This window comes from Synchiropus splendidus, chromosome 19, assembly GCF_027744825.2.
Source record: "Synchiropus splendidus isolate RoL2022-P1 chromosome 19, RoL_Sspl_1.0, whole genome shotgun sequence".
NCBI lineage: Eukaryota > Metazoa > Chordata > Actinopteri > Syngnathiformes > Callionymidae > Synchiropus > Synchiropus splendidus.
Genome location: NC_071352.1, coordinates 9,637,840 through 9,663,796, shown reverse-complemented (window position 1 = coordinate 9,663,796; position 25,957 = coordinate 9,637,840). Strand labels below are relative to the sequence as shown.

Below are 25,957 nucleotides of genomic sequence, written 5' to 3'. Positions count from 1 at the left end.
CCACTTGGCTCCCTCTCATTCACACACATGTATTCCATCTTACTGCGGCTAACCTTCATTCCTCTCCTTTCTAAGGCAAACCTCCACCTCTCTAGCTTCTCTTCCACTTGCTATAATCCAACTAACTCTATAGTTACTTCATGCCTGAACTTAATTTTTTTCCTACATTCTTTTCAGGAGTGATGCTCATTTTACCAGTATTAAATATATGAATAAATACAATAAATAGATATCAATAAATAACAGAAATAACATGGATTAAAGTTGCTTGGTTTAAAATAATATTTACATGTTTTACCCACAGTTCTGTGGCAACATATTCACCACTCCATTGCTATCATGCAAGGTTTACATTGGGGATATTTCAAGAAAATTAAACATGCATTCAAAGTTTCAGTATTTAATGACAAGGCATAATTACAATTCTTTATTGATTATCTGAAATTAGTAAATAAAAATGTTATTTTTGAGAAAACATATCTGGTCTACGGGCCATTGTAACTCAGGTGAAGTATTGACGCATCACATCATAAAGTTGGCTTTTCAATTTTACATTTAAAATTTTAAATGTCCTGAAACCTATTTATCAGGTTTTAAAGAATACAAAAATAAGAAAAAGAAAAACAATAATACAAAAAATGAATACATTTATATAGCTCAAACTAATAAATCATAACTGAACGCTAAAAAACATTTCCTCCTGTGTGGTGGTTGCAGATTTTACCGTAAAGCTTAGAGACGCTGAGCACTCCAAATGTAAGTGGGGCTTGTTTGTTCTTTAGAAACCACAACTACGGTAGCTCAGCTTGAGCGCGGTCAACTGATCTGCAGAATTCGTGCGTGAAATGCGCAGGTGTCCAGCGACAGACGCCACCACCAAACGTCCAAGAGCCGCTCCCGCGTGTCTGTTAGCGGGACCTGGAGACGTTGACAAACAAACACGCTTAATTCTTAGGAAACAACGACACATTGCCACTTACCGTGCGGAGCTCGTTTTGTTTGGGAACCGTAAGCGACGCAGACACAAACTGTGTCCGCTGGTGATGACGTCATGACCGGCCGTCGCCATCGGATTTCTCGAAACTTTCCAGGTGACTTAATGGAAGTTCAGGTGAAGGACGGTCGGAACCGACTTGGCTGGTGCCTTGCACCACACGCGAAACATTCATATCCAAAACACTGTATATGTCCAGCAAGTCGTTTGCCAAGCATAAGTTCTATTTCGGCCTTCGCTATTGGCCAGTGCCTCGATGAGGATTAACCAATAGCGAAGGCCGTTAGAGGGCGGAGCACATATTCATAGAACCTCGTGGTCACTCACAGGCCACTTTAAAAACACTCGGTATTGAGAGTAGAGTCTCAGAAGCTCTTGTTACATTGTTTATTTATTTCAACGCACACATTAGAAAAGTAAAGAAACATTTTTTTAAATCATACAGAACCGTAACAAGTCAAAAGAGCTGTGCAGTTACATAAAGGAGTGAAAAATCTACATGTATAAAAAAGATATAGGATTAAATAATCATACAAAATGTCTATAAAATTCAGGTACTTCAAAGTGAATAGGACACGTTTCAGAAGCAATACAAATTTCGACATCACTAGCCACGTGTGTTCCCCCGACGTTGACATATATTATTTTGATTTTTCCTATCTTACATTTCGAAGCACTTGCTTGGTTCCCGAGTGTCAGCAGACCTGCAGTTTTGACCCCACCTCACCTTTATCACTTCCTTCTGATAGAAAAAGTACCAAAGATTAAAAACTGATAAAACATGATCACGTCGCTCACCTTTGTACCTGCATAGCCACTTCAATTCTAGGAAGTTAGGCGCATCTTTGAGAGTTTTGGGGGGCAGGGTTCCATCAAAGATATTAACAACAGTGAACAAAGAAATCCTTGTGTTTACTCAAACGAATAAAAAAACTAATATCAAAAATAGTATTCCGTGAATCACCTTGTGCTCCGACGCACTGTTGAGGCGGTGGCTTGGTAACCGTATCGGTGAGCTAGTTGATGCGTTCAAGGACACTTGGATTGAAAGAGGACTCCAAAAATAGGCTGTACGCAGAGCGTATAAAGTAACACCACAAGTGTACAACAACAAAGTGGAAAAAACAGTGTTAAAAGCTGGATTATTGCAAGACTGGAACAGTCTTCAGGATTGTACCACGTTAAAAACAAAGGTCATCTGCACATGTATACACACTTAAATAATACAGAGTGAGACACACATCGCTGCTGTTCATGTGTTCGGCCATGGAGCTGCAGTCGTTCATTTGATCTCTCCGGCTGGAGGAGAAGAACCCAGGAGGGGAGACTTGGGCGACACCTGCAGGGAGACGAGTGCAGACACAGATTCACTCACACACTCTTCGAGCTGCTCTGACTCACTGACTGACTTCTATCATGTCACCTGCTTTTCCTCAACAACACGTTCAGACAACCAAGACATATGGAATTGCAAAATAGCGCCATCTTGTGCTCAAGATCTATATCGCCTCCATGCACAGAAAACGCGCTTATCATATCAATACATTGATCTATTGATCATTCTGTTTAAAATGTCAATATTGCTATTTCTCTGCAATAGTAGTAGCACTAGTACAGTAGTAGTAGTGTTACTGTTACTAGCTACTGTCACTGCTACTACTGATATATGATGTTGTTAAATAAAGAGATGATGTTAAATAATAAACTGAAAAATTTCAAACTCCTCAATAGCAAATCTCTTTTCCGAAACGTTATGGGCGACTTCCTCGTCCTCTTGTTTGCACTGGACCCCGAACCAGTGTTAAAAAGTCCATTATTTGGAAAATGAAAGCTAAAATTCATGAGAGATTCTGTGTTATTATGTCATTTGGAGCACTGGGGACAGATTCACTTGGATCAATAGCACATGTAGACTCTCCCTTAAGAAATGTTTGTAAAGAAAATGACACTTCAAGGTCAGCTTACAGCCCAAAACAAGGATTTCAAATGAGTAAAAATGTTTTTATTATCTACTGAAAAGGTAAAAATGTGTATAATAACGGACCTAAATTAAGCACGAATGAGTGTGTGGCATCAACCAGAGTCTGATGTCTGATCACTAGTTGAGGAAATGCTGCAGTAAATGACTGAGGAAGATTCAGAAATACATTTAGGTTCAGAGAGCAAGGAGTGCTTCTGCAGAGACACTCACAGGAGAAGGCGGCTTGGCAAAGTTGAGGTGAGCGTAGAGGAGGACGGCGATGTCGTTCTGGCTGGCTTCCAAGGCGATGGACAGCGCCGTGCTGCCGTCCTGAAAGCAATGGCTTGGGTGAGGCAGTGTGGAAACAACATGCGCTCATGTGAGGCGGCGAGAGGTTTACGTTGTCGGTCAGAGTGGCGTCGCAGCCTGGCACGGAGAGGAGCTGGCGAACGATGTCCACGTGGCCGTGTTCACAGGCGCACATGAGCGCCGTGGAGCCGTCGTCGTCCCGGATGTTGACCTGAGCGCCGCAGGACAGCAGCGCTCTGACCATATCTGCTCGACCGTGGCTGACCGCCAGCATCAGCGCCGTCTGACCCGCCTGCACACACGCGCAACACTGACTGAGCTGAGTGGAAATAGCAAGGACAAGCAGAGGAGAGGCCAGCAGAGGGCGCACCTGGCTCGCCTTGGCGTTGACGTCCCCAGTGCGCAGCAGCTGCAGGACCGTTTGGAGGTCGCTGTCTGAGTGAAAGGCAGCCAGAGCTGTGAGCATGATGGCTGTGTAGCCCGCCTTGTTCTGTTTGTCAGCGTTGCACAGACCTGAGGGGCAGACATTATGACCACTAACTGAGCACTGCGATCACACTCAAATACACATCTATAAACAGCAAGGCACACGGTTTGAAATGAAGTTTAAGCTCATGATATTTTGGCGTTAATTCATAGACTCTCACCCGTGTCCAGCAGCAGCTTTACCACAGGGAAGTTGGAGTGTGAGACGGTGTAGTGCAGCGCCGTGTTCCCGTTGCCGTCTGCCATGTTGATGACAAACTCCAGCAGCTGCGGCGAGACGGAGGCGAAGGTGTCCATGTAGGTCTTCACCACAGAAACGTCGGCCAATTTGTGGCAGGAAACACGCAGCCACTCCTGCAGCACGCTGGTGTACGCCGACCTCTGGAGGAGACAGGAGGTCACCATCACGCCGGTCATTTAGATTTAGATTCACACTGTTTAGAAGGAGGAAGAGAAATGACCTCCATATACTGTGTATTTGATCTGCGTTTTACTAGGAGCATTACTTACTTTGGGGAGATTTATTCAGTTATGCTTTATTTTTGGGACTATTTAGTTCTCTCTTAACAATATTCATATTTAACGCCTGGGGGGAGACAAAAATAAAATCATTATTAAAAGAGAAAATATGCTAAATACAATGTCATCTGTGAAATATTGTTACTCAACTCAAGTAGAGACTAAAAGCAAATGTGTTGAAATACAACTTGAGGAAAACATCAAGAACTCCACCACCACAAACCTATATATATTTTTTAATATTTAACCTGAAATGGGACGCATTGTTAGCATGCAAAGAAGAGATCGCTGCATGTCTTATTTTTGCTGACCTAATTTGTTACAGTGGGAAGTTAAAAAGCGGCAGACTACAAGTTGAAGATGCAGATATAGTTCATTTAGTTTGGTGTAGAATCTCCACACGGAAAGTTAGATTTATTAAGTTTGAGTCCTCACAAGCTCTCGCATTTGAATTATAGAGAAGTACAACAATATTATGTTTAGCCTCATCAATTATCTACAGCTGTTTATTTAATAATAAACATAGGAGGGAAAGTCTTCAAGAGCTCCGAAAGACAAATCATCAGGACCAAATCATGAACAAATCTTTCAGTCAGGCTGGTGGGAAGAGAGGAAGACTCACCGCTCCTTGCTGGCTGAAAGCGTTGGGCTCTCCCAGGGCTCTCTGCAGGGCATGGAGTGCTGACATCAGACTGTCACTCAGCTCCGCTCTGCAAAACCCCAAACAACAGCTACTCAGCGTTCACATTCAACAATGTGACTGATGCTTCAGTAAGTTACAGTTTAAAATATTTAATACACATTTGTCCCAAGTGCACACTTGAAAAACAACAGTTTAAATCTTTAATGTGTAACATTAAACCCATAATGCACTGCAACTGGTTGAAATGTAATTCAACTCAACATGAGCCAAGCACCTTGCAGGTTTGGGAGGTGCAGTCTGGTGAGTTACACTCTCTCCTGCAGTCCTGGTCTCAGTCTGACTGGAGGGGGCGCTAGTGTCGGACTGCCTTTCGGTACGGACCGGTTCTGTGATGGACGACGTCTCTGCAGCGGCCAAGGTTTGGCTGACTGCCTCGGCGGGAGACTCCTGATGTGTTGAGGCACATTGTTGTGAAATAGTGGCTGTGGAAGTCTCTGGCAGTGCTGTCGCTGGAACGGTGGGGGACTGAGACGTGACGCTGCCCTCTGTTGGAGGCGATGTGGTGAGCTGTGAAAGTTGCTGGTGCTGTGCTGCAGATTCCGGTAACTTCTCTCTAGCTTCATGATATTCACTGGAGTCGCTTTCCTCGTCGGAACTTTCGCTGCTGCTGTCGTCTGAAGACGTCGACTCATAGCTGGGACACCAAAAATGCATAGTTTCAGTTGTGAGAACTGGAAGCAAAGTACCCGATTCAATGGAGAAAAGATATGCCTTGGTTCCACAACAGGGAGATAGATGGTCAGATGAAAGGTCTGGTTGTGGGGCTGCAATACTGGCTGATGTTACCGTGATCTACGGCTGAACTTGGGCTGTAACTCGTCGCAGAGAAAAACTCCTGTGTGAGAATTTACGATTGTTATCACGCACGCAGCCCAGAGACACTCCTTTACTGGCTTCAGTGAAGTAACAACTGACAAGCTGAGATTAGATGGAATTCTCTGGAGCGTTCATGTGACTCCAGCTGTCTGCTTTTTATTCAGAGAGTGGGGGTGGCGTTTTGTTTGGAGCCTGTGTGCAAATTTCTATCATAATTTCACTATCATGTCAAAAATATGTTGACATAGCATCTGCGCACTATCCTCCCAGTCCTGGAGCCTTTGAAGGGGATTTTCTGAGGCTTTTTAGTTAAGAAGACTATTGATCGAGCTGTAACATCTTTGTGTGCGGCCACATTTTGCTCCTGTGTTGGCTTCTAACTGAACAGTCGTCAGTTGCAATCCAAAACAGCAAGAAATGCTGAGAGCAGCTAACACTAGCTTGGTAACTATTACAATGAATTCTATGAACAGACGATAATTTTGCTTTTTTTCATGTATCACATGAATATTTTCACTTCCATGAACAATTGTTTTTGTACTGTATATAAGCTTGACTGGTCAGAGAAATGAAGATGAAGCAAAACACGTGTGAGAAACTCAGCAAGACAAGTGGTCATAATGTTATGGCTGATCAATAATATCAATAGTGAAAAGCGGATTGAAATATATCATGAATGATGGAGAAAAAACAACGTCCAGTCGTGACTAAAAAACTCACCCCCCGTTAACACCGATGAACTGCAAGTTCTTCTTCGTGGAAGGAGAACCTGGTTCACCTTCTGCTTTCCGCTTCATGATGGACCTCAGGGACGACTGTGGGGACGAGGCTGCGGGACAAACAAGGTCAGTGGATGACCAACTCACATCAGAGTTCAGGATCCAGCAATGTCACCTGTTTTGGTTTCTTCCTGCGACTGAAGACCCTCTGTAGTTCTGTCCATGTGAACCTCTGGATCCTTAGAAAGGACCGTGCTGATCTGCGCGACCCGAGTGCTCACCGCGATGGCTGGGTTAGCTACAGGGACAGAAGTGGACAGCTCGCTCTTCAGGACGTCCCGCACCTGCTTGGAGCTGACAGCGATGGGCAACTCCACCGGGCTTTCTGAAGTCAAGGTGAATCAAGAAAGAGTTGTTATTCATACAGCAATCCATTAAACATTGCTTTAATTTTTTTCAGGGTCATTAAATCTGACCTTCTGTTTGTGCTCTGCAGGACCCCTCGGTCACCGCAGGGGGGCTGCAGCCCACCGCTCGCAGCAGCGTGCCCACCTCAACCACGGTGGGCTGCTCCAGCGTGTAGACCTGGATCCCCACGGTTCTCTGCTCCCTCTGTGTGGACGTCTGGGTGAAGCTGACCAGCGTCTGCAGGCTGCTGTCCTGCAGCTCCTGCCAGCCCATGCTGGTGGCGATCACCGGGTGGTCCGCCTGTGGGGTCTTCTGGACTGTGGCCGCCTGCAGCTGTGCCGCCTGCAGCTCTTCCATCATTTGCCTCAGTTTGCCCTCCAGTTGACCCACCTGGTTCTTCAGCACCTCTGTTTCCGGCGGCAGACCCAGGTCCTCCTCCCGCACCCCGACGCCTACTTGACGGCAGCTTCTTTCGCTCTCCGGTCCGACTCCGATCGTCCTCACCTCCCTCTTTGAGTCCGGCCGGGCTCCGCCGACTATCACCGTGTCCTCGATTTCACAGCCAGAGTCCTGTTTGGTTCCCTCCGGCGAGGTGGGGGACAGCGGATCCGAGGGCTTGTTGCTGCTCTTGTCTCCGGAGCCCGCCTCCTCTTCGGGGATGTCAATGTAGAGCTCCCCTCTGTTGCGACCTCGAGTGAAGCCCATGGTGTGTCCCAGAAACTTCTGGCTCTTCAGTTGTACACTCAGCTGCCTTTTCTCCTCCTGGAGCACAGAGATCTTCACCTGAAGGACTGGAATGGTTTTCACCTGCTCTTCTAGGTCTCGGATCTTCCTGAGAGCCGCCGCCATCTGCTCCCTCACGTGCTGCAGGTGGGCCGGAGTTGGCGTCACTGGAGTGGAGAGACCTGAGCTCATGGGGGTGAAGGTCCCGGCTCCGCCTTGCGAGCGGTTGAAGCTCTGGGCGCTGCTTATGGAGGTGTTGGACCCGGCAACGCTGCTGTGCATGCTGCCCAGATTAGAGAACCGCCGACCTTCTCGCTCCTCCTCCAGCTTCCTGCGAGCGTCCAGCAAGGTCTTCTCCACCCGGGCGGAGCTGAAGCTGGGTCTCTGCAGCGTGTGGAAGCCCGGAGCGCAGTAGGAGAAGGAGGAGTGCCGACTGTCCATGCTGGTGTTAGAGCACAGGGACTCCGTCGAGGTCCACCAGGAGCCGGTGTAGCCGTAACCGCGGGGCAGGGAACCGTAGCGAGGCCGGCGTTGCACCGACACCTTCTTCATGGTGTTCCCCTTCTCTATGTCGTTGACATACTTGAGGAAGTCCAGGTCCAGACGGTAGCCGTAGGGGGTCTCCACTGAGTATGGAGCCTCCTGCTCTTTCCCGTGAAGGGATGGGGGAGCAGGCGGGTTCAGTTTCCCTGAGGGGGAAGGAAATCAACTTTAAACGCAGGGAAATCTGTGTCTAAACTACAGCTACAACTACAGAGAAAATAGCATCATGTTTGGGCTGCAGATCCTTTCGTCTGTTCAGAGGGAAACAATCAGTGAATCACCGGAAACCAGGAGGAGGTCAAAGGTCAAACAAAGGGGAAATGCAAATGCTTTCTGTTTGAAGCCCGGCGGTTAAATATTTTGCTCCATATGCACTTTTATGATTCAGGGAAGGGGAGTCTGTACCTGGAAAGCCAGGGTCCATGTGCAGCACTTGAGCCATGGTGACCTCTCGGCTGCTGATCCGACAGACACTCACCTGTGGAGAGAAGGAAACACGATCTAAAACACAGAGAAACAAAACTTAAAGGCTGAAAGGAAAAATCAGTTTAGTGTGTCCACAAGACAAAAAAGTGTAGCTAAAATTCACAACATTTTTGTGTCTAAATGACAGAAACAAACATGTATTTTTTCCATCCTCCCACCTCTCTTAGCTTCCAACTTTCCTCACTACTTCAATCTATAATTTCCATGCTCAATGCTTCCACATTTTCCTTGCAGCATCATCAGTTCTGCCATTTTTCTGACAAAAATCAGTAATTGAGAGTGAACTTTGGGTGCTGAGTCGGAGAGGGGGAGTATCCTTACCACCCCAAGCACACAATCCAAGATGGCTCCTCCGAATGTAAACAGGAAGTAGACGTTTTGAAACAATGAAATATACTAAAACTAGACTACTACTGAGCGTGTGCGAGTGTGTGTCGGTGGTGTATGTGAGAAAGAGCGCGTGTGTTCCACAAACAGTTAACCGTATACCCTCCCTCCGTGCATTGTTTTGCTATCAGAAACAGTTTTCCTCTCTTTCTTTCGCCCGACCGCTTGACAGACTAAAATTATCCTCCATTTTTTTGGGAGCACAGTGGGTCACAGAGGATTGTGTGTTTGTTTCTGTTCTTAGCAATGCAGAGAAGAGGAGTTACAGGGGAAAGTTTTCCTGGCAGCCAGCTACCCCGCCAGTTACAACCTTATTAGGGAATCATCCGCACAGGCTTCACTTCGCCTCCTAATTCAGACTGCTTTCTTTCTGTTTTCCGTCATCCCTCCCTCGCTCCATATCAGCTGATGATCAGGAGCTTTTGGACCATCACTGTCTCCCTCCGTATTAGAGAGCTACTGCGCCTCTCATTCCAAAGGTAATTCACCGCTGGTCAGGAGACGTCTGTCCTGGTGTCCGGTCGGAGAGCCGCGATATCCAGCGGAAACGTGAAACGTGTATTTGCCTGTTTGGAAAACATTAACTCTCTAGGTCACTGGTGGTGGGAACCAAGCACGAAATACTGACTGGAGCCTTTTATTAAGCCGATATTTATTTCTCTCTGAAGCAGCTTTGGGTTTGTTGAGTCCCTCTGACGTTCCCCTCTATCAGACTGAGATCACTGCTCGCTGGCTTGTGAAAAGTAGGCCACTTGGAAACACTGACTAAATTGACTTGGTATGTTTCATGTCCTGGAGTTGGCTTCACGTCTCGGTGAGATTCTCTATATCTCCGTCGGTCCTTACCACACTCCAATTAATAACATGGGTTAAGGCTATTGCAGCTGATGTATTCGGGTGGTTTTGGTAGCATGGGACTCCAACAGTGTAAGTTAGAGAACATTAAAGCTACGTAAACAACAAAGGTACTTAGCATAGCACGACCAGAAAAACAAAGTAGAAACCTTCTCACACTATCACATTTTATCATATTGTTTGATAGGAAAAACCTGCTTAAACATCCATCCATCCATCGTCACCCGCTTATCCGTTGCCGGGTCGCGGGGGCAGCAGCTTCAGGAGGTCACGCCAAACGCCCTTCTCCCGAGCGACCTCCACCAGCTCCGACTGGGGGATCCCAAGACGCTCCCAGGCCATCGTAGAGATATAATCTCTCCACCTGGTCCTGGGTCGACCCCTCGGTCTCCTGCCAGCTGGACGTGTCTGGAACACCTCCAAAGAGAGCCATCCAGAGGGCGTCCTGATGAGATGCCTGAACCACCTCAGCTGACTCCTCTCAATTTGGAGAAGCAGCGGCTCTACTCCGAGCCTCTCCCGAGTGACAGAACTTCTCACCCTATCTCTAAGGGAGACGCCTGCCACCCTTCGGAGAAAACCCATTTCAGACGCTTGTATCCGGGACCTTGCTCTCTCGGTCATGACCCAAAGCTCATGACAGTAGGTGAGGGTCGGGACGAAGATTGATTGGTATATAGAGAGCTTTGCCCTCTGGCTCAGCTCTCTCTTATGGACAACAGTGTGGCAAAGGGATTGCAATACCGCATAAACTGGCCTTTGCACGGAGCCTGTCAGGTGTTTTTCAAATGTTAAAATGTTAAAAGTACAGTAGCTAAACTTTTTTTTTTTTTTGGTTGTACTGGGGTCCAAATATATTCAAAACAAAGTTTACATATTACCACACATTTGGTGAAACAGGAAAAGGGGACATTGTTGAATTATATTTAAAACAACAGCAACATTTTAAATGGCAAACTTAAAACAATGTTTCATTAAAATGTTCTCAAATATCAGGTGGTTGTAAATGGACACAGATAAAAATAATTTCTTAGAGATTTACAAGATAAATTAATAGATATATTTTCTATTTCATATCATTTTCAGCACAGCTCGCTCAGACGTGTGATCTCCTCATGACTGAAGTCAGAAAAGTAATCTTATCTTGTCCTTGTGAGGCTGTTAAAAAGAGAAATGTTTGAGGTGTCTCACAGTAGTTCCTCCTATCTCAAGAGCAGGAGAAAACACTACAGTAACTTGCTGCGCTTTTATCAGCCAGCGTGAAAGTGTGAGACTGATTGCGGTCCAGCCTTGACAGCATGCGTGAGAAACAGAGCAGGACTGAGAGGGAAGGAGCGTCTGGTGGTGAGCAGGCATGTGGAGGGTGGAGGACCTCGCTGACAAGCGACGGTGGATGGGATATAATTACAGTGCGCAGTCAAACAAACCAAACATCTCGGCCCAGTCGTCTCCCACTCAGCAAGATTCACTTGTTTTGCAGCTGAAATCCACTTGTTTGCCGCCTGACCCCGAGCCCTCCCCCATAAGGAGCCCACGGCAACAAGCCTCCGCATCCCAAACTTACTGGAGGTCTCAGTGTCTGAGAGTGGGGTGGAGTGTCTGACCTTCTTCTCACAGACTCTCTTTCAGATCTGAACAGAGATCTGTGTCGCGGCATCATTCTTCCAATGACCCCTGCCCCCTCCCGCACTGAGACGCCCCACCCACCACTCCTCCCCCTCCACACCCTTACGCCATATCAACTGACGCCCACATTAACACGATGCCCTCGACGGGGTAAGGTGCAGGTCAGCCGGCACAAATTCCTCCACAGCAGAGATGTCACAAGAATTGTTTGAGGTTTGCCGTCAAATCTCCTGCGTCACAGAAGATTTCATTTCCAGTTTGTATACAGTTTCCTGTTTCTCCTTTGAGGCTGAAGACCACCCCAGAGTCGTTTGAAAAAGGTCTTACTCTGAGGTCCGCCACTTTATCAAGCTCATTGCTTCCATTGGCCGAATCGCCTTATTATTATTGCCATCACAGAGGATTAACTTCTGCTCACTCTGAGGCACTTCTCCCACCGTCCTCAGAGGGTCTTTCTTCATGGATTTTTCCACCGACTCCTTGTATTTTTAGTCGCTCGGAGTGAGCTCAAGCTTGGGAATGCTTTTTGAATTAGGCAAAGAGAGATTTATTTTCCGTTTCTTACCAGCTGCTTCCACTGTGAGGCCGCGAGGGTCCGCTCCTCCTCCTCCTCGCCGCTGTCCTCTCGGTCTCACTTCCTTCTCGCTCACAGCCGACACCTGCGGGAAGAGCAGAGGTCGACGTGAACTTTGGCAGACGCACTTGATTCCAACCGTCGTGAATCTCGGGAGGTTTTAAATCCAGACACAGTCATCGGATGATTTCTGGACAGAATGATCACTAGGACTTGACCTTTTCACTTGGAACAACCTCCAATTGCTTCATCTTAAGATGCAGCTGACTCTGTATGAGTCATTATTTCACACAGACTTTGGTCTGGTTTTCAGTTACTTCTCTGACCTCAATTCCATTCACCCTCATATCATTAATTTTGACACCCCCTGAAGGACCCTCACGACCCAATGCTCCCGCAGTTGATCCACTTTCAACAGCAAAAACAACAATTATATTCCATATAGAGTGTTCAGTTTGACCTAAAAAACATATTAATTGACAAAGAAAACTGCTTTTTCACATTTGACACCAAAGCCAAATCCTGCGGCTATGATACCGATCCAGTCCTGATGTCAATACAGTCCTTCCTTGTTCCTGCTTTTTGGTTAATAATAATGGCAGTTATCATAAGACTCAAAGAAGGAAGGAATAAAATGGCTGACAAAACATCTGAAGTTATGCAATCCTGCCGTGGCGTCATCAAAAATGCAACTGCTTCAACAGCATTTGATTCAGCGGCATCACACAAACAGTTTAAATTAAACTGTAAACAATATCGGACCTGATACCTCAGCACGTGAGGCGCCATCACCTTCAACAGCAAGCTCAGTAACAGTGACTTCCCATGATGCTGTGTAGCCCAGTCAACCATTCATGATTGTTGATCACTATAATATGGAATTTCGCAGGCAAACTAGCTTCATGCTGCAAAGATTGAGTCACGTCACGTCAGATCCATGAAATTATAGGCGTTTTGTTGACATTAAAGTGCTCAAATTTTCGTTCATATGTGTTCTGACTTCCTCTTTTTCCTGCTTCTATTTAGAGCGCTGTGCTGCTCAGCTGACCGGCTATGGAGGCGGAGCCATGTTGTAGCGCTAAACTACTGCAATTGGTTGACTGGACTGCAAAGCATCATGGGAACTTTTTAGGTCACCGTAACTGAGTTTATTAATGACAGCGATGGGTCCATTCTCAGTATCACTATACGCTCAATATACGTCGGCTCTCTCACTCTCTCAGTCAAAAAGGTTCCCAACTACTGGTCTACAGGCTTTGACTTCAATATTATTCTAAAAAGTACAGTTATGTAGACTATATTTTTTCACCTGTACTGACACTTCCTTTTGTGAGTTTCAACTTAGGTAACAGTCCATCTTGACGCTCACATAGTTGAGAGAATTAGCTTCCTGCCAGTAATGAAACAAACACGCTTTGCGTACATGGATACATTGTCAACAGGCGCCATTGTTTACACTTGTGTACACAAACCTATGTGCGAATGCTCTACTGGGGTTTCTAGCGACTGAAAGGTTTTAGCTTGGAACCCTATGGTGAGTATGAGAGAGCTTTGTTTGCATCACTGCGATAGGGTCTCGCGGTCATTCAGACAGATGTGGGGAACAGTAACCGAGTGTTATACTGGATGTAAATAGCAAGCAAACAGCCTTAATGTGAAGTTGTATCCCGCATGTCGCCGCAGTGACTGCGTGGCCGATGGGACACTGAGGGTCAGTGTGGGCTTGTGGTCACGGGAATAAGTAGCTCCAACAGTTGGTCCCACTGAACTTCCACAGAGCATCTTTGATCAAGACTAAAAGGTTATTTTTTCCTCTTCACTGATGAAAGCGTTAGAAATCGTTGGTGTTTCAGTTCGACAGTCATTACAGAAGGCCAGATTCAGATGGTTCGAACACACTGAGGACCTGATGGATGAAGTATGTTGGAGGTGCTAGGCACCTCATTGGGTTCTTTCAAACTTGGTTCTCCAATATCTACCTTAACTGAGGATGACTAAATGAAAAACAGCAAGTAATAAAAGCGAATGAAAGTCTTAAAAGCGAATGAAAGTCTTTGCAAATATATGTTTTCCTTCATTAATGTATTGAAATCTGTCTCACAAACTGAATAACTGCTTGGATTTTCTTCATCTGTATAAATCCTCAGAAAAAGTTTGGCTGCTTTGTTGATCTCGCGGAGTCAGATGTGTCGGCACTTTGATTTCATCTGTGCTGCGTGGGAGGTGAAGGGAGTTCAACTCTTCCACAGGCGTTTGCCAACTGTGTGAGAAGCAGTGGGTCTTTAATCCCTCATGTTTGGCTCTAATTTCGAAAAGCGCCAGGCGTTTAGTCTCTATCAATCCAATGTGGGTCCTCAACAGCACTTCCTCGACTGCGTGTTTGTTTAGAGGTGAGTTTTCTCACCACACACACACAGACAAACACACACGTTTCTCTCTCTGTTGCCCCTCCTTGCTGTATTAGAACCAGCTGTGGTACTGGAGGCTACATGAATGGCTCTTTGTGATTTGGCCGGAGTTCCAGTCGAAAAGGTCCCTTCCCTCTGTCCCCCACCCTCGTGTGGAGGAGCGCTGACAACAGCACGAAACAGCCGAGTGAATGCCTACAGGTCGCATGTGACTGTTTAAGGGACACCACCAAACCACTTTGCTCTGGTCAGCTCATGGAAGGCTTCAGACTTGCAAAATTCCCAGCGGTTTCCCAGTGAGCCGCAGTCTGGATCGAAGCACTGCGAAGTTTGTGAAATCACACTTAAGTCATTAAAGGTGATCAGTGCAAGACGGCGCCTTTTTTTTCTCACACAACACATGGGCGTGTGTCGGAGCGGCGCTGGATTTGAGGAGCCGGAGAGTTGCCCAATCGCGTAGCAGGGAGGCTCCGGTATGGAACTGATTAGAGAGCTTTGCGTCGGGGAGAGGATCTGGACCAGAAATTGCGTCTTAAAGGTGGAGAAGGGCGAGAGTTTGGCAATACACTGTATGACCCACATAACTATCTAAGCAAGGGCCATGCACAGACCCGGGATTGAATGTCTGATGCTAAAATGGATCTCAAATTTATGTATAGAAACACAAACTAACGTATTTGTTTGCTTTCTCTCTATACTGATACTGCAACGATCATGAGAGGAGCACACGTAGGTTTGATCTGTTCCTCATATGGTTCACATAATGCTTGTATAAAGTTGGTATTTCTGTGTTAAAGTGCAGCTAGAGGAGTCAAGAAAACAGGTCTGTATTACACTCAGTAACAAGAAGTCCTTTCGGTGTTCTAGTTCTAGAGCTGCCTCTTAAAGGAAGCAGGGTGGAGGATGTCCTCACCCTGATGGTTTATCATATGCATAGACATATAGAAAAAAATATGACATAATATATTAAAGCATCAATTATAATTCAGAATATATATTTGTCTAATAAAGTATTGAAAACCGAAACCGAACAATTTCGAGATTTTTTTGCTTCAGATTTCGAACAAAAATCCAGAACTCGAACGCCCCCGAAAAAAGCCGGAAAAAACATAACGTGCGCCAACCGATCATCTGACCCACGGCGCACTTTGTTATTGTGCGCTGTATGCAGACGCGTCCCATTAGCTACATTTACTGACTGTTTTTTCTTCATATTGAGGTGTAAAACCTTTCCTGTCTCCGTACTGGACCCTGGTAGAGTGTCACAGGGGAGGTGCTGGAGCGCTCACTCCAGGGTTTGATGTCCTGTTGTGGGCTGGAGCTGGGACAGGGATGAGGCGAGTCTGGGACAGAGCGTGACTTGGTTTATGACTTTGTCACAGCCAGACTGCACAGAAGCGCACATTCAGAGCTGGACACGCACCGGGCACCTCTTCACTTCTGGAGAGACGTCACTCACTCGGCAACCCCTCCCACATGCAGCGGCCACATACATAGAGGAACAGCGCACCTGCAGCAGACACTCTACATTCACTCCTACAAAAGACTGTTTTAAGGCTTGGAACACATTATTTCTTTGTCCATTCATTGTAATGGGAAAAATCGATTCAGATTTCCAACCAATCGCTTCTCGAACAGCCGTCTGGAACGGATTGTGGTCGAGAACCGAGGTACCACTGTATATGGATAATATATTGGCATCTTACTTCACAAATTCACAGAGACAGACCATAATACTTTAAACCCCTCATTTATAGCAATAATTCTATTATAATCACTAGAAAAAAAAGTGTGAAATTCAGAGTTTGACTGCGGCTGCCGCGACCATACCACACTAATTGAGACTAAATGGTTGTTTTGGTTTGCGCTTGGATGAAGAAAGGGTTACAGGAAAGGCAGCTCCATCTTTGTATCCCCCCAGGATCCAGAAACAACCCAGTCACTTCCTCCGACCAGGAGAAGGCATCATGAAAATGAGTGGGGGGGGTGGAGACGGAGAGTGAAGGCAACAGGAGGGGAAAGTGCTGCAAGCGCTGGGCGGAAATGAGGGACGATGATTATTCAGAGATTTGGACACAATGAATCACTGAGTAACCAGAATAAGATTCATTTAACTTCCATAAAGTTTCATCTTTTTTTTTACTCCCACGTCCTTAGCACAAGAAAACAAAACCTCTTTCTCACAAGTGGCTAAAAAGAGCTCCATGACGCAACCACAAAAACCTTAACACAGAGGAGTGGACATGACCGGCTGGTTTGTCACTCCTCGCAGTGCTGAACACACTTCATCAATACATGGTGCAGAGGAAGTTACTGATACTTTTACACACAGCTTTCGTCAGAAATGATCTGTCTGCTTCTATCAAAAAAGACTTGGTGTCACTGAGCCAGTTTACTTCCCGATCCAAATCTTTTCATCCGTGTGGATGCCTGATTTGCCACAACCATGTCATGCGACAGCCCTTGAGAATCTCTTCATTTCCTGGGTATTAAACAGACTCTGGGATTGGATTTATTTCTTGCTGGTTTGAGGAAAAGACTCAACAAACAAACGCACGAACAGAGTGCAGACCTCTGCCAAGCAGCTTTAGTCAACTGGTTGTCATTGTTGATCGAATATTTCAAATGTAAAAAACAAAATAAATTGTGTGGGACTTGAACCCCTGTCCTTCAAAACAGTGTGTCCCAACTGAACGTCTGTACTAGTGAGAGTGTGCATAGTAACACAGAAATAAGGATTTATAAGCAAATATTTGAACAGAAAAATAAATAAACAAAAACGTTAAAAAAATGGATCTAGACTGTGATCCGGATGACTCCGAACATTTATCACAAAATGTCCTTGTCCCATGTGAAATATTTCCTAAAAATTTCATCCAAATCTTCCCAAGTTATTTTGAACCAGACAAACCAACAGCCTAGAAAACATAACCTCTCTGGTGGCCATAATCATTTTAGCGTGCCTGCATTTTTCGCTCAGTCAGCAATATTAAATTAAGATTACCGGACCAAACGTCGCCTATTTTCCTCCCTCTTATGCAGGCCACTCTGGTTTCACTAGAGAGGACCACTGACACACTTGTCCTCCTGTGAGTAGTAGGAAACTATGGTGCGTGAAGGAGAACCGCAACAGCACAGAAGGTCCGTCCAAAGGACACACAGAAAGTCAACTGTAAAAACAGCTCTCTCTGACCGCCCTCCAAAAGCTCTGTCACAGCCCAGTCTTATCAAAAAGGCTAGCTCTGCATTATTGACCGATGATGTGGACCGTCCCTTGTCGGATTCTTGTGGGAGGTCTGGGATTCCTGAGAATGCTTTGCTCATGTCCCATGACTGAAGTGGGAGCAGTGGAACACCACGGCTCAGTATTTTACCTTGTCAAAAGACAGTTGACAGTTCAGTACATCCACCCTGTTCAGCAAGTCTGTCTCTTAACCAACTCATGATGATTCAGCTCTTCTCAGAAAGATACTGATCTCTGAGCTCCATTCAAATTAAAATATTAAAAAAGTACTAAAACACAGTCAAGTTGGTCAGGAGGCGTCGAAACTCTAACTTCAAACCAATGACTTCATCCTGCAGCCAATATATTGTTGTATTTCAAGTTCTGAAGCAACACTTTGCTGACAGCTTCCATTCTATATAGAAGAAACCAGACTCCTGGTGACTTTCTGTATTGTTTTATTGAGTATTATGAGACACAGCTGTGAGAGCCGTGCATATCTGAGAGGCTAGAATAGAATGAAGCGCACTCGCTCTTTTCAAAATTATTCTCTGAAACATTTCAGGTTTGATTCATCCTCATGGCTGCTCACGCTGTTAACTATGGGGAAGCTGACATGAAGCTAGTTTTTACCTCCTCCGCTGCTGCTGACGTCACACAAGGCGCAATGAATGCAGAGCGATTCAAGTCCATTTTGACGACAAAAGTGCTTCACAGAAGAGAGTCAGTCATATATTCCAACACTTTTGCCAGGTTTCTCACTCCTCCCACCAGTGACGCAGAAATTGACATCCTTTCTCCCCACAAAACTATTTTTAAGAATGAAATTATTCAAGTTAATGGAAGTGTCAAGTGTCCTTAGTTTGATTTTCAGCCGTGTCTTTTTTTAAACTGCTTTTCTGTTCAGTAAAAGCCATGTTTACAGCACCTGATGCTACTTGAGAACACATTGCTATTGGCTGTGGAGACTAGAGGCTCTATTTTGTTTGCAGGTATATGTTTTAATGAATTAAAATGTTCAATAAATATGGACTGTCATGTTTGTTTCAGGGTTTTGTTTTACTCAGAATCATTAAGCCTGAGTCTGTGCAAGCAAATTCAATGAAATCCAGCAGCCAAATCTCTGTTTTGGACATTAAGGAGTGGTCCTCCAGCACGGCAGACTGAGAGGAGCTCGGCAGTCTGAGCTGGCTACGTTCCGGCCAAAGGGAGGGACCCGCCGTCTCGCATTACTCCTGGAAACGGAGCAGAGTAAACACCCGCCGGGCGGCTATTGGTCACCGCGCTGACCTCCGACAGGAAACGGCGCGAGGGTGGGGCCGAGCGCGGAGGAGAGAAACAGGCATCTGGAAGAGGAATTCCAGATCTGCTATGAAGTTGGGGATTAAGAAAGATGTGGGGACGAAGACAAAGTCCAGGCGGCAGTGAGATGTTGCACCCCTGGGGTTAGACGCTCAGGTCCGGGGCGTGTTAACTGGTACAGCAGAGCACAGGAAGCCATCAGACAGCTAAGTGCCGGCCTCTGAGGGATCTTATCGATGACTTCCCGACGGAAACAAATCTCTGAACAACCATCAACAAATCCCACGTTTAGCAGGATTTCCTCTCGTCTCACTCTGAAGAGGATGAAGTCAGATTATTGGGTTGGATTATCAATCACTCCAGAGTTAACCATATGTTAACTAAAAAAAAACATCATTAAACAAAAAGCCAACTCTGCAGTAGTTCTGCCTAAACCAGATTACAAGATTAGATTAGGCATCTTCACAGACTAACAGACTCCCCCAGATGAAGGAGAGAAAAAATGCACTGTATAAAGGTTGGAGTTTTCTTATTTACTCATAAATATGTAATAGAAAATAACATTTAGAGTAGCCTTTATGAAGTTAGCTTGATAAACTTCCTGATTTGAAAGTGGCCATGTGTACCAGAAGCAAGTGAAACACTCATAAATACATCACTTTATATCACCAAGTTTCAGGCAGCAAACGTTTCCCCCTCTTTATTACTGTAAATACAAAATAAAACCTGCTTATTAAACAAGACTGGAAAGTTGCAGTGTCCAGTTTTAGCCATCATGTGAGATTCAGCAGCACAAAGTCAACGTTCTACATCAGTTTTCTGTCGAGCACTCACTTTTTTGGGGGGGAAGCATGTGACTTCCACACTAACAAAAATACCCCCAACACTTTCACTGCATTTTTGTGGCGGCCACTTTTAGTCTGTGTAGCTGACGCATACATACACAACCCTGGTTTTTACTGACAAATATGGTCAACATGAAGTTTAAAAAAACAGTTATAATGCAAGACAAGTTTTGTATGAATCTAGAGAAATAAAAACTGTAAACACACAAATAAATCATCAATAATCTCCCAATTTTAAACTCTATTTTACTGTTAAAACCACTGGAATTCTCATTATAAATGATCAGAAATGTGACACTGTCAGCCACCATTTGACCTCAAGAAAAACAAAACAAGCGTCAACATTCATTGTATAATCGCAGATTAACTGCACTCCCACGAAGTCCCATGACACCCTGCAACAGTTGAAGCTTCTATGACAACTGACACAGTACATAAAAAGGTTTATTATGTACCAATGGAGCCATTTGTAGTCATCATCATATCCACATCTCCTGTTTTTTTTCTTAATTTTCCTCACTGTTGCTGTAAACTGAAGAGATTCACCAGCAAAATGACCATTTGCATCTCATGACTTCAACAGAACTAGAAGTTTTCAGTAGATTTTCTGACAAATCCTCTATTTTTTTCAAAGTTCAAAACCTCAAACTACCATGAACTATAAGCTTTTAACGAGTTCTTTAATGTAAATCAAAGGTGGGCAATTAAATTTCCTAAAGGGCAACATTAGAACAAAACATGACGGAAAAATATCCAAAATACACAAGAACAAAATGAACCTAAGAAGATGAAGTCACTCTGAAGTCATGAATTTAGAAGTTACTAAGAAGTGTAAATATGTCATGAAACCTATTGAAATGTTTCATTTTATAGGTATTTCATTTGAATATAAATCAACTATGGACTGGACGTTCAAGTTAAAAAGGCAATTTATTTCAAAATATATCGTCAGCATTCCTTTAATGTATTTTGAGGAACAAGAAAAACACTACATGATGATGAAAAGTCTTAAAACAAGAACATGCTATATTTACTGCTGAAGTGGTAGTGGTGACTAAAAGAGAAAGAACAAAAAAAGGCAGAAAAATTAGGTGATACTTTTAGTCTGACGTCAAACGGGCCACGAAAATGAAGGCATTAGGCTGCATATGGCCCCCGGACCACACTTTGTCCTGGTCTGCTGTAGAAGGATTCACTCCATTAAACCCTAGATGGGAAATTCCAGAATTTTGGGGTGAACTTTAATCTCGAATGTTTAGATGCACCTTGTTTCAAGCCCATTATTATGACTTCTTCTTCATCCAGCTTTTGACTTCACACGAAGCCACAGTCACTCAGAAAGTACCATGTAGACAACAGGAGTTTTATAGCACACTTCCTCATCCGTCAAGTTTTGTTATGATTTTTCAGTCACAACACTGGAATAAAGCGAAACTGCCAGCGACGTTTGGCACACTGCGACTCCTCTTTGTCTTCCTCCAACAGCAACCTTATTGTCTGGTGAACTTTCTCAAATATCTGGGCGACAGTGAGACCCTCTCGCTGTAAGCTTCCTAAATGCCGGCGTGTGTCCTTGTGTGCAAATGGGGTTTATAGCCCTGCATTCCTCGGAGCACCCCTGAGTCCAAACTCTGGAATGAGACAATCACATTCCTGTCGACTAGAAGACCTGCTGGAGGAAAGTCGGGACAGACGGAGCTGACCAGATGGAATTCCAAGGGGGGTCCCCCACTCACAAGACCCCACTGCTTCAATCTGTCAAGATGTTTGCTTCATTCTCTCCATATTTATTAACATTTTCAGAGCACTCATCCTCTCTCACTGCTGTTCACAAAATTTTTTGTTTCCGAATTAGACGGTGCAGTCAAATCTCCCACAAATGTTTGGGACCACCCTCAAACATCTGAGTGCGAGTCAACTGTCGGGAAGGTCACGTGTTGTTTGGAAACGCGAACTGCAGTCAGATCTCCGAGGAATTCAGAATGATGATGAAGCAACTGTCACTGAAGTTTCTGCTGCTGCGTGTCATTATCTAGCAGCAAATATTCCATGGAACAACATCATAAATACGGGGCAGAATATATCATATTGTCATTTTGGAGTCATCTTTGCTCAAAGCGAAGCAATACTGAGAGATAAAAAACATTTTTTTATATGTATTTATGTATTATTTTGTTGGTCTTCTATCTTGAAAACTATAGATGTGTGAAGCTCATCTGACATTTATCTATTTAAAAATGTCACTATATTCTGAATAACTAGTAATCCACAAGTATGAATCAGTCTCCACAATGGACGCACTTTTTTACATCAGTCATTTTTATTGAAATTATTTTTCATAATTTAATATTTTTAATTTAATTTCTATGCTTTTTCGATCCACATGGTGGCAATATTTCAGGCAATGACTGGAATATTTCCTACTCTGAATGTGTTACCCCCATTTCGTGCTGTTCAAATGGCTGCATGAGTTCAGCTTGAAGACCCTTAGTCAGCATCTTAAATTTGGAGCAGCAGATTTAATAAATATATTTATGATGTTTAAGGCATTAAAGTGAGCTAAAAAGAATGTTTTTCATTATCTCCATTCCTTCAGCAGATGAGTGTTAAATATTCATGAGGGATATATTTTTAGCAGAGTTGGTCAGTTAGACCGGCAGGAAACTATTTCCCATGTGACTTCACTTTTTTTTTTTTTTTTTTTTTTTTTTTTTGTGTTAAGGTGGTTGTAAGCTGCAGGACAGATGACCTTTAGAAAACAATGGCGTCCTCACTCCGCCGGTTTGATTCCACACTCTAACAAGGTCATCTTTGTTCAGGAATAAAACAAGGAATGTTTTTTTTTTTCTTATTTTACAAGCCGCTTCTCTGCTCTAAAAACGACATAACACCGCAGTTATATTCTATTGCAGACAAAGACAAAATCTGAGCTCGAAGTATGATGTGAAAAAAGAAAAAAACACAGTTATGAAACCATAACCCTCCATATTGTAGTGAGCAGATGTTTCTTTAAAAAGGAATGACAACTTGGTGATAAACTCGAACATGCCAGATGATAAAAAGTGAATCATCGGCGGTGGGTCTGTTGGTGCTCCGCTTTGTCACATCAGTGGTTTCTAAAGTTTCCTTCAGCCTATTCACCTCAGGGAGCGAAGGACCAACACAGGAGACCACTCCGTCCACAGCAGAGCATGAATGACAGGAAGAACCCCGTCTGCGAGACCCACAGCTGCTGCCATCTTTTATACGCCGGCCTTCATTGCATGAGACATTACGGCACAGCAGCACAGTGGGTGTATTGTACGGAGCGGCGTGACGACACCACATGTCCTGCCAAGTTCAAAACAACATCTGAACAAATCATGTGATGCCAAATATAACCCCCAAACAGCTTCACGTCTCCCACCACAAAAGACCCGCTCTTGTGTTTTACCATCAATAAGAGGGCCGCGGAGATAAGGATGAATTAAGTTTTTTGGGGGGAGGTGGGGGGTTCTGCTGCTGTTGGCCCGGTTACACTGAGATCCATCCGTCTTGTGTGGATATAAACTTTCAAGAGTGACCACTAAGGAGACAAATTTGAGGGTAAGGAGCGGCTGAGAGAAGCTGATCAACATCTGGAAGTAATGAAAAACACTTGCAGAATGTGGAGACCCCCACCCCTCCCCCCAGCTTTCAGCTTTAATATCCTTTCAATGAAGGATATCTGAAAAGAGTATGTTTCAGATTTATATATATATATATATTGCATAAATATATATAGATGTTTCAGAAGTTATACAAGTGTACGACCATTTGAACAATTGTTTTAGATGCAAATTAAACAGCTTTATTTATATAATAAGGGCGTTCAAGTACGATTTTTTTTTTATTGAATTAATCTGATTCATATTCGTATTGAACGTGTCCATGCTGCGCTCCTCGCGCGAGTGACGCCCTGAACAAAAAGACGCTTCTGGTAGAGACAAGTCCGTGCTAATATGTGTGATTTTAACAACCTAAAAAAGACTCCGAGTTCGCGCGAAGTGATTTTCAGGGAATTTAATTGAAGTGGTGCTCAATGCGGAGCATAAAAGAAGCGTTATTTCAGGAGAGAGGAGGACAGCAGCAGCAGCAGCAGCATCGCCGCTTTAGCTAGATGGAACTCCACTTCCGGTCTGAGCAGCCGGTTTAGTGAGCAAAACAGAGAAATAGACTTTCAAAGTGGCGAGGAAAGAAGTGAGGTGATGGTCCTACCTGCTCCTCACACGCGTCCTCTCCTCCTTCTTGGCCCAGCAGCTCACTGACAGAGACAAAAACACCGCAGCCGAGATGCTCCGGCCTCCTCCCGCCTCCTCTTAAAGGGCCAGCAGCCCATTGATGGAGCAGCGGTCCCTGGTGACCGCGTCCACACGACAGGGATGAAGTCCTTTTTTTTTTTTCAGATACAGATACAGATTGTGATCGAGAACCAAGATACCACTGTATATTGTTTTAATTGGTCCAAACATAACATTTTATTTTAGTTGAGGTTGCCAGTTAACATTTTAAAAACACAGTCTTTTGGGTTTGCTTTTAAATAAGTCCTTGAATGTTAGGATGCGTAAGTACATTTTCTTCATGATTTAATTCAGAAAGAAGAGGTGGTTTTTTTTCAGATTTCAATTGCATTTTGCACAAAATATTTCAGTGTAAAAATGGACAACAAAATAACTTCACGATAGAATACAAATAAGGATTAAAAACTAGCATCTCCAAAGAATTTGGTGACTTTATAGACAACTAAAACATCCATGGAATTGTGAAGGACGACCACTGCAGTCCACTGGTCCACGGTGGAACCTTTGACCTGCAATAATTCACACTAGAGAAGTCCTAAACAGTGAGGTAAAAACCTCTTTTAAATGGCTTTTATGAACTTAGTGGGTAATGAAGAGACAATGATGAGGCCGCCAGGTTCCTGGCTGTTAACTCCTGATCGGCCCGAGGGTTTTTGCTGCTGCTGTCATCTCCTATGGGAACCACCATCTCACTCAAGCTCCAAATAAAACAAGCATGTAGCAGCCAGATGCTGCTCCAAACATTTGTTGAACCAGTAAATGGGTCAGACCAACCCCATTCTTTCAAGTCTTTGGCAAAAGATGTTCTTCAACTGACCTCCTTTGTTCTTATTCCAATTCTTATTTCAAGCTTAGCTGTGAAAGTTAGTCCAGATAAAGTACAAGATCAATGATGCAGATCGGTGGACTTCCTGAGGGAGAATCTGAAGAGTGGAGCTTCTGCCCTCCCAGGTGAGGAGGTTCACGACTTTATAATGATGTCATCAGGATGACTTCCTTCTTTGGTATCCAGCTAGAATAACACTTCTCAAACCATACATCTCAGATGTCTACAGTAGCAGCTGAAAAGGAGCTCTGTGCTGACATCATTGCCCTGGTTAAATACCTGATAAGAGGCGGAAGGTGAGATAATGATGTCTTTGAAATGGGAACATCTCCAGGGGGTAACAGGAGGTGAAGTGAGCTTCTCTGTCTGACAGTGTCGCATGCTGAGTTACGACTGTTTCCTTAGCGATTGTTGGAAGTCATGAACTGGGAAAAGGAAATGCAGATACCAAGGGAAGAAAGCAGGAAGAAGTTTTGGGTGGTGCACAGAAAGTATCATGTGAGGAGCCAGTGAAGATCCTGGAGGACATGGGTGCGGCCTGGAACATCTCACCAAGGCTCAGTTTGGATGGAAGAGTTGGAGTGAGTTAGATGAGAGTCAGAATGTCGCCAACATTTTTTTATTTACCCTCCCAACACTCTACACACAGACTGAGGGAGACCAAGACATTCCCGGGGAAGTCATCGCTCCATATCCAAGTCATGCATCTGACCCATGGCCTCCCCCCTAGAATGTCTTCGGGGATTACATGCTCAAATATGGAGAATAATAACAATAATATAAATGTTTTTTTGAGATGATGACTGAGCTTTGGAAATAGATGGCCTCATATGGGTTTGGTGCAGCCTTGTGGGTGTTGGCCACTCTGGAGGAGCAACTCATCGATGAGTCACCCAAAGCTCAAGTGTGTTTTTGCCAGATTTGGA

At 44.5% G+C, this 25,957-nt stretch overlaps 1 protein-coding gene across 2 annotated transcripts; it reads right to left on the bottom strand.

Moving 5' to 3' along the window:
• Window positions 1–1,367: 1,367 nt before the first annotated feature.
• Window positions 1,368–24,237, bottom strand: kank2 (KN motif and ankyrin repeat domains 2). Of its 2 annotated transcripts, none has more exons than XM_053852113.1 (13): window positions 24,123–24,237; window positions 12,100–12,193; window positions 8,586–8,681; window positions 6,983–8,326; window positions 6,682–6,891; window positions 6,508–6,616; window positions 5,186–5,605; window positions 4,891–4,978; window positions 3,911–4,130; window positions 3,634–3,776; window positions 3,355–3,555; window positions 3,186–3,284; window positions 1,368–2,333 (listed from the first exon to the last, which is right to left on the bottom strand). In XM_053852113.1, the coding sequence occupies exons 3-13, from the start codon at window positions 8,620–8,622 to the stop codon at window positions 2,277–2,279; spliced, it is 2,928 nt and encodes a 975-aa protein (XP_053708088.1). In that variant the 5' UTR covers window positions 8,623–8,681; window positions 12,100–12,193; window positions 24,123–24,237; the 3' UTR covers window positions 1,368–2,276. The 2 variants fall into 2 exon arrangements, with proteins under 2 accessions (XP_053708088.1, XP_053708086.1); XM_053852111.1 differs by having other exon boundaries at window positions 8,586–8,658; window positions 24,123–24,236.
• Window positions 24,238–25,957: the final 1,720 nt, after the last annotated feature.